The sequence below is a fragment of the Bubalus bubalis genome, chromosome 4 (assembly GCF_019923935.1).
Source record: "Bubalus bubalis isolate 160015118507 breed Murrah chromosome 4, NDDB_SH_1, whole genome shotgun sequence".
NCBI lineage: Eukaryota > Metazoa > Chordata > Mammalia > Artiodactyla > Bovidae > Bubalus > Bubalus bubalis.
In genome coordinates this window covers 91,226,905-91,236,049 of record NC_059160.1, presented here as the reverse complement: position 1 = coordinate 91,236,049, position 9,145 = coordinate 91,226,905, and the positions used below count along the sequence as shown (strand labels likewise).

At 38.9% G+C, this 9,145-nt stretch overlaps 1 protein-coding gene across 1 annotated transcript in view; it reads right to left on the bottom strand.

The window, feature by feature from the left end:
• Positions 1–335: 335 nt before the first annotated feature.
• Positions 336–9,145, bottom strand: part of TMPRSS12 (transmembrane serine protease 12) — a 33,265-nt gene continuing 24,455 nt past the window's right edge. The window contains exons 4-5 of the mRNA XM_044941987.1: positions 6,929–7,071; positions 336–819 (exon numbers count right to left, since the gene is read on the bottom strand). Coding sequence (XP_044797922.1) covers positions 568–819; positions 6,929–7,071 — 395 coding nt within the window. The 3' untranslated portion in view covers positions 336–567. The remainder of the gene's footprint in view (positions 820–6,928; positions 7,072–9,145) is intronic.

Below are 9,145 nucleotides of genomic sequence, written 5' to 3'. Positions count from 1 at the left end.
AAGTCTTAGTATACATTTCTAAATAAGAAGTAAATTATTTGGAGGTGTTTGCACCACAATTCTCTCATGGCATCGGAAAGGAAGTATTAATATTAAATAGTTCTAATTAGAATTTGAATAATAGGCAGATACTTCTTCAAATATCCTTTGAGAGTCAGAAACAAGATGATAATTCAAAAACTATATATCATACAACCAAATTTTTTGAATAAAATAAAACCTAACTTAAAAGTTTTGATTAACAAAAACCAACTTTTCTTTTAATTAACTCTTTATTATTTGACATTTATATACATAAAGTATATATTTAGCTGTTTATACAAACTCTAGGAAGATATTCCAAATGCAAAATTATGATTATAAAGTATAAGAAGATACATCAAGGAAGATTGTGATTGAGTGCCAAATTTGTAATCACTTATCAAATATGTCACAGTCCTTTTATTCCAAAAAATGTTCACATGGGAACTCTAAAATGGGCAATTATTTATCAAAAGAATAAATGATTTTCATTATGTATAACATGGAAGGGGACACGATGCAAAATAAAGATTCTTCAGAATTTTTTTATGGAGTTGCAAGTAAGACAACAGAACCTAAGGCTATAAGGACCTGTCCAAGTAGAATATTTATGTTAAGTATGCCTTTATTGCTTGATTGGTAGAGTTGCTCTGTCAGCCACTTTTGGTTGAAGGATGGTGCACTATAGACACCAGGAAAATTTTTTCGACCACAGCCATATCCGTAACTGGTAATTCCCATTACAAAATATCGTTTACGTTCTGGTAGGTAGCACATTAATGGTCCACCACTATCACCCTATTAAAAAAGTCCCAAAATAGCATTAGTTACTTCCAGTAGTCTTTAAACAACAATAAATCTGGAATAAATTAATCACACTAATCATATATTTATATAAATATACATTTTTAACTTACTTCTAACTTATAAAGATGCATAGATTTTCAGTTTTATATTCCAACTGAAACAGGTATTCAGTCTGGCCTGTTATTTTTGAGGAACCATATAGCTGGTGGATACATTTTCCACCTGCATAGTTTTGAACCAAAATACTATAAATCAAATTGTTTGGATTTTTTAGTGTAGTTACTCAGGAGGAATATAATTTAGGAGCTGTGCAAAATACTATAAATATTTTCTATTAGAATACTTGTATTAATGCTATGTAGGAATGGTAGAACTAAGATATATAATGGATTCATTTAGGTGTGTGTGTGGTTTGCTAACTAGAGGACAGGAGTGAACAGGCATCTTGCAAGACATGGCATCTTTCTGAGTGTTGACATTGACTGGTGCAGGATCATAGGAATAAATAGCTAAGCATGCAATGCAGGAGACCGGGGTTCAATCCCTGAGTCAGAAAGATCCCCTGGAGAAGGGCATGGCAACCCACTCCAGTACTCTTGCCTGGAGAATTCCATGGACAGAGGAGCCTGGTGGGTTACAGTTCATGGGATCACAGAGTCAACATGACTGAGAAGCTAACATTTAATGGTATTACAAATGACAAATCTTTGTCATGGTTTATACTCGACTGTTAATACACTGAAACACCATTACTGAAGAGTATTAATCATTCAAAACAATAAGGACACTGAGATAACTGTTTTAATGCTTAAAGTTTAAGGACCGTGTTTCTAAGGTGTTTTCAAATTCTGTATATAAGGAAAGCATTAAAAAACTATTTTTTGACAATGAGAATGTTTCATTTATGAATGCAATTAAATTAGATTGAATTCTTCTTTTCAGTAAGATTTTTAAGGAAAAGGATACAGGAAAGATAAACCCTGAATGCTGCTGCTGCTAAGTTGCTTCAGTCATGTCCGACTCTGTGTGACCCCATAGACGGCAGCCCACCAGGCTCCCCCGTCCCTGGGATTCTCCAGGCAAGAACACTGGAGTGAGTTACCATTTCCTTCTCCAATGCGTGAAAGTGAAAAGTGAATAGCAGAAATCAAAATGAGTAGGAAAAGATCAGAGCATGGGACACTGTTTGGGAGTGATGTGCTGGTAGATTTAGAAGCAGTGAAGAAAAAAGAGGAATAAAGAAAGATTTAAAAGCCACAAGGGATAAAACAAAAAACAGATAAATTGGATTTTGTAAAAAAAAAAATCAAAGATGGGAATTCCCTGGTGGTCCAATGGTTGAGAATCCACCTGCTGATACAGAGGACATGGGTTTGAGCCCTGGTTCTGGAAAATTTCACAGGGTGCAGGGCAACTAAGCCTGTGTGCCACAACTACTGGGCCCCTGCTCTAGAGCCTGCATGCTGCAACTACCGAAGCCTGCACCCTCTAGAGGGTGCAGTGCTCTGCAACAAGAGAAGCCACTACAATAAGAAGCCTGCAACTAGAGAGTATCCCCCTCTCGCTGCAACTGGAGAAAGCCCATGTGCAGAAAGAAGACCCAGTGCTGCTGCTGCTGCTGCTAAGTCGCTTCAGTCGTGTCGGACTCTGTGCGACCCCATAGATGGCAGCCCACCAGGCTCCCTCGTCCCTGGGACTCTTTGCGACCCCATGGACTGCAGCCTACCAGGCTCCTCCGTCCATGGCATTTTCCAGGCAAGAGTACTGGAGTGGGATGCCATTGCCTTCTCTGAAAGACCCAGTGCAGCCAAAAACAAAAAGTGAGAAAAATAAAAAAACACGATGGGACTTCCCTGGTGGTCTAGTGGCTAAGACTCTGTGCTCCCAGATCTGAGAGTTCAATTACCACAACTAAAGATCCTGCGGTGAAGGTTGAAGATCCCGAGTGCCACAATTAAGACCTAGCGCAGCCAAGTAAATATTAAAAAAAAAAAAAAAAAAAAATCAAAGATGGCCCTTCCCTGGTGGCCCAGTGGTAAAGAATCTGCTTGCCAGTGCAGGAGACATGGGTTGATCCTTAGTCAAGGAAGATCCCACATGCTGTGGAGCAACTAAGTCCATGTACCAGAACTACTGAGCCTGTGCTGTAGATCCTGGGAGCTGCATGTGCAGAGCTCACGTGCCACACTACCGAAGTCTGCATGCCTAGAGCTCTTGCTGTGCAACAAGAGAAGCCACAATGGGAAGCCTGCACACCGCAACAAAGAGCAGCTCCTACTCACAACTAGAGTAAAGCCTGCATAGCAATGAAGACCCAGCACAGCCAAAATAAATAACATTGTTTTTAAAAATCACTAAACGAAACAGAAACAAACCACAGACATAGAAAATAAACTTATGATTACCAGAGGGGAAAGGGATAGAGAGAGGAATAAATTATTTAGAAGTATGGGATTCACAGATACAAACTACTATACATAAAATAGATAAGCAACAAGGATTTCAGTATCTTGTCATAACAATAATGGAAAATAATCTGGAAAAGCATACACATATAACTGAATCAATTTGCTGTACACCTGAAACTAATACAATATTGAAAATCAATTGTATTTCTATTTAAAAAAAGATAGACAATAACAAGTGCTGACAAGGATGTGGAGAAATTAGAAACCCAAATAATCACGATGGTGTGATCACTCACCTAGAGCCAGACATCCTGGAATGTGAAGTCAAGTGGGCCTTAAGAAGCATCACTAGGAACAAAGCTAGTGGAGGTGATGGAATTCCAGTTGAGCTATTTCAAATCCTGAAAGATGATGCTGTGAAAGTGCTGCACTCATTATGCCAGCAAATTTGGAAAACTCAGTCAGTGGCCACAGGACTGGAAAAGGTCAGTTTTCATTCCAGTCCCAAAGAAAGGCAATGCCAAAGAATGCTCACACTACTGCACAATTGCACTCATCTCATACACTAGTAAAGTAATGCTCAAAATTCTCCAAGCCAGGTTTCAACAGTACATGAACTGTGAACTTCCAGATGTTCAATCTGGTTTTAGAAAAGGCAGAGGAACCAGAGATCAAATTGCCAACATCTGTTGGATCATCGAAAAATGAAGAGTTCCAGAAAAACATCTGTTTATGCTTTATTGACTATGCCAAAGCCTTTGACTGCGTGGATCACAACAAACTGTGGAAAATTCTGAAAGAGATGGGCATACCAGACCACCTGACCTGCCTCTTGAGAAACCTGTATGCAGGTCAAGAAGCAACAGTTAGAACTGGACATGGAACAACGGACTGGTTCCAAATAGGAAAAGGAGTATGTCAAGGCTGTATATTGTCACCCTACTTATTTAACTTATATGCAGAGTACATCATGAGAAACGCTGGGCTGGAAGAAGCACAAACTGGAATCAAGATTGCCGGGAGAAATATCAATCACCTCAGATATGCAGATGACACCACCCTTATGGCAGAAAGTGAAGAAGAACTAAAGAGCCTCTTGATGAAAGTGAAAGAGGAGAGTGAAAAGGTTGGCTTAAAGCTCAACATTCAGAAAACGAAGATCATGGCATCTGGTCTCACCACTTCATGGCAAATAGATGGGAAACAGTGGAAACAGTGTCAGACTTTATTTTTTTGGGCTCCAAAATCACTGCAGATGGTGATTGCAGCCATGAAATTAAAAGACGCTTACTCCTTGTAAGGAAAGTTATGACCAACCTAGACAGCATGTTCAAAAGCAGGGACATTACTTTGCCAACAAAGGTCCATCAAGTCAAAGCTATGATTTTTCCAGTAGTCATGTATGGATATGAGAGTTGGACTATAAAGAAAGCTGAGTGCCGGAGAATTGCTGCTTTTGAACTGTGGTGTTGGAGAAGACTCTTGAGAGTCCCTTGGATTGCAAGGAGCTCCAGTCAGTCCATCCTAAAGGAAATCAGTCCTGAATATTCATTGGAAGGACTGATGCTGAAGCTGAAACTCCAATACTTTGGCCACCTGATGCAAAGAGCTGACTCATTTGAAAAGACCCTGATGCTGGGAAAGACTGAAGGCAGGAGGAGAAGGGGATTACAGAGGATGAGATGGTTGGATGGCATCACCAACTCAATGGACATGAGTTTGAGTAAACTCCGGGAGTTGGTGATGGACAGGGAGGTGCTGCAGTCCATGGGGTCTCAAAGAGTCAGACACAACTGAGCGACTGAACTGAACTGAACTGATACATTGCTGAGATGGCCAAAAGGCACATGAAAAGATGCTCAACATCACTAATTATCAATATTAGAGAAATGCAAATCAAAACTACAATGAAGTGTCATCTCACACCAGTCACAATGGCCATTGTCAGAAAATCTACAAACAGTAAATACTGGAGAAGGTGTGGAGAAAAAGGAACTCTTCCACACTGTTAGTGGGAATGTAAATTGGTATAGCTGCTGTGGAGAATAGTATGCTGCTGCTGCTGCTAAGTCGCTTCAGTTGTGTCCAACTCTGTGCGACTCCATAGACGGCAGCCCCCCGGGCTCCCCTGTCCCTGGGATTTTTCAGGCAAAAACACTGGAGTGGGTTTCCATTTCCTTCTCCAGGAGAACAGTATAGAGGTTCCTTTAAAAACTGAAACTAGAACTACCATATGACTCAGCAATCCCACTCCTGGGCATATACCCAGAGAAAACTATATTTCAAAAAGATTACATGTACTGCAACGTTCATTGCATCACTGTTTACAATAGCCTGGACACAGAAACAACCTAAGTGTTCATCAACAGACGAATGGATAAAGAATATGTGATACATATATACAATGGAATATTACTCAGCCATTAAAAAAGTGATGCTATTTGCAGCAACATGGATGAACCTAGAGATTGTCACACTGGGTGAAATAAGTCAGACACAGACAAATATATGATATTGCTTATATGTGAAATCTAAAAAAAAGGAGTACAAATGAACTTGGTTACAAAACAGAATTAGAGTCACAGATGTAGAAAACAAACTTATGGTTAATAGGGGATCAGAGGGGAGGGGTAAATTGGGAGATTGGGATTAACATATACCCACAACTAGATTTAAAGCAGATAACTAAAGAACCTGCTATATAGCACAGGGAACTCTACTTAATGTTCTGTAATGACCTATATGAGGAAAGAACCTTAAAAAAGTGAATATACGTGTGTGTATATGTGTGTGTGTGTGTATAACTGATTCACTTTGCTCTATACCTGAAACTAACACAACATTGCAAATCAACTATATTCCAATAAAAAACAGAAGTCTCATATTGTTGCATAAGAATGTAAAATGCTGTAGGCACTTTGGAATACAGTTTGACAGTTCTTTAAAATGTTAAGAATTGACTCAGCAGTTCCACTCCTAGGTAGAATTTCCAAGAAAAACATACTTACACATAAAAACATGTACACAAATATTTATAGCCATGTTATTTGTAATAGCCAAAAAAGCAGAAATAGCTTAAATATCCATCTACAAATGGATGGATGAATAAAATGTGACATATCCAAACCATGGTATATTATTTGGCAATAAAATGAATAAGGTATTAATACATGCTATAATGGAGACCTTGAAAACATTATGCTAAGTAAAAGAACCCAGTCACAAAAGACCACAAATTGAATGATCCTGTTCATAGGAAATTTCCAGAATAGGCAAATCTCTACAGGCTGATGGTTGCTTTAATGGGAAGAATTTTTTGTTTTTTTTTTGAGGGGGGTGACAAAAGTGTTCTAAAAATTAGATTGTGGTAATGGTTCACTACTCTAAATATAAACCCCCCCCACTGAGTTTTATACTTTAAATGGGTGAATTATAAATTATAAATTGTACCACCTTTAAAAAGGTGGTAATGAAAAAAAAAAAAGATTCAAGGCAAATATTTCTTAAGGTTGATCATGATTGTAGAAACCAAGGAATCAGGCAAGCATGATGATTTGGATTGTTGGAATAGTTAAAAAGGAGAGAAATAATTTAGACTTGAGAATTAAGACTTCACTAGAAAGTGATCAAAGACTTGTTCAGTTCCTTTCTGTCTTTAGAAAATATTGCTAACGAAAATTATTTGGTCTTACCCTGCAAGAATCAAAAATTCCATCTTCATCACCTGCACAAATTGAAGTGTTAGGAACTATACCCCCATAGCTCCTCTCAGAATTACAGAAACTTCGAGAAATATAATGCACTTCTGCTTCATGTAACTCTTTGGTAATATTACCTATTAACAACAACAACAAAAATACCAGTTAAATTATTTTGGAGAGCAGACATTTTGATACCAATGTGAAATGTTCATGTTCAACAGGTTTTCTTTCCATAGTGACTGATTGAACAATTATGTAAAATTGTATCCAGATATGTATGCATGTATGAATGCCTGGAGATACGGTGAAAGAAAGTCTACCAAGTCTTAATGATAGTTATCTCTAGATAGTAGGAATTTCAGGTTACTTTTTTTTTAATGTTTGCTCTCTTGTGTTTCTTGGAGGTCTCACAGAAGGATCTGTAGTGTTACAAAATAAAACTATAAAAATTATCAAGGGCTAAAGAGGTAAATGGGGTCACAAAGAGTCGGACACAACTGAGCAACTGAACTGAACTGAACTGAAAGAGGTAAATGCTGAGGTCAGTCTTATGTTGTAAGTTGTGAATAATTTTAATTAAATTTTCTAATGATGCCATCTTGCAAAATGTTGAACGTGAAAATAAAGCAGATTTCTAATTCATGTACTCCCATAACTTCTATGCTTATTCTTGAACATAAAGTGGTTCTTTGCTACAGAAAAGATAGGAAGATACAAGGCAACACTTCAGATTATTCTAAGGTTTATCCACAGAAAAGCTACTGTAACAGCAGCATCTGATACCATCAGGCTGTCTCAGAATTGCGGTTGTCACATGTGGAAGCTGAATATTTTTATGTGCACCACATTCTTCCTTGGCTTTTCAAGTAATAGACATTTTCCCCTTTACTGCAAGTGGGAAAATGACCAAACTGTTCCATTCACAGAATTCCATTCTCCTGGAATTAGTCTAGAGGTGACTATATTTGGTATAAGCCTGCTGCTGCTGCTAAGTCACTTCAGTCGTGCCTGACTCTGTGTGACCCCATAGACAGCAGCCCATCAGGCTCCCCCGTCCCTGGGATTCTCCAGGCAAGAACACTGGATTGGGTTGCCATTTCCTTCTCCAATGCATGAAACTGAAAAGTGAAAGTGAAGTTGGTCAGTCGTGTCCAACTCTTCGTGACCCCATAGACTGCAGCCTACCAGGCTCCTCTGCCCATGGGATTTTCCAGGCAAGAGTACTGGAGTGGGTTGCCATTGCCTTCTCCGTTGGTATAAGCCTAGTCAATTGGAATACTTATCCAGCTTTTTTAACTGGAGCTGCCAGAGAAGAGGAGAAGGCAATGGCACCCCACTCCAGTACTCTTGCCTGGAAAATCCCATGGATGGAGGACCCTGGAAGGCTGCAGTCCATGGGGTTGCTGAGGGTCGGACACAACTGAGTGACTTCACTTTCACTTTTCACTTTCATGTATTGGAGAAGGAAATGGCAACCCACTCCAGTGTTCTTGCCTGGAGAATCCCAGGGACGGGGAGCCTGGTGCACTGCCCTCTATGGGGTCGCACAGAGTCGGACACGACTGAAGTGACTTAGAAGCAGCAGCAGCCAGAGAAGAATCTGTTTCACCCTAGTCACATGATTAGCTATTAATATAAGTTCAAATCAGCCTGCAGCCATAGTTCCACACTTATGAGGACAGGCAGCCTGAGAAAGTCAAGTCAACATGGATAGAGAATAAGAAAAGGAAATAAAGTATATCTAATGACATCCAAATTCCTGGATCAATGCATCCTAGAGGAAAGATGCATTTTTACCCTTGGTTTTCAAATAATTAAAGTAATACTGGCTGTATATAAAAGAGTATATGTAACATAGACATTAACCAGATATAATAATGAAATGAACATCTGTAAACCTACTACCTGATTTATGAACAATACTAACTCAGTGTGATATTGGTGTAGGGTTATTCAAAATAACTAGAGATTTTTGAAGTGAATAGGAGAAAGAGAGTCCAGAAATAGATGCCTGTGTTTTCTGTTCTGTTCCACTGGTTACTTAGAATATTCTTGCACAAATACAATCCTGATCAATTAAAAACACCCTCTTCCAACAACACAAGAGAAGACTCTACACATGGACACCACTGGATGGTAAATACCGAAATCAGATTGATTATATTCTTTGCACAAAGATGGAGAAACTCTCTATATATAGTCAGCAAA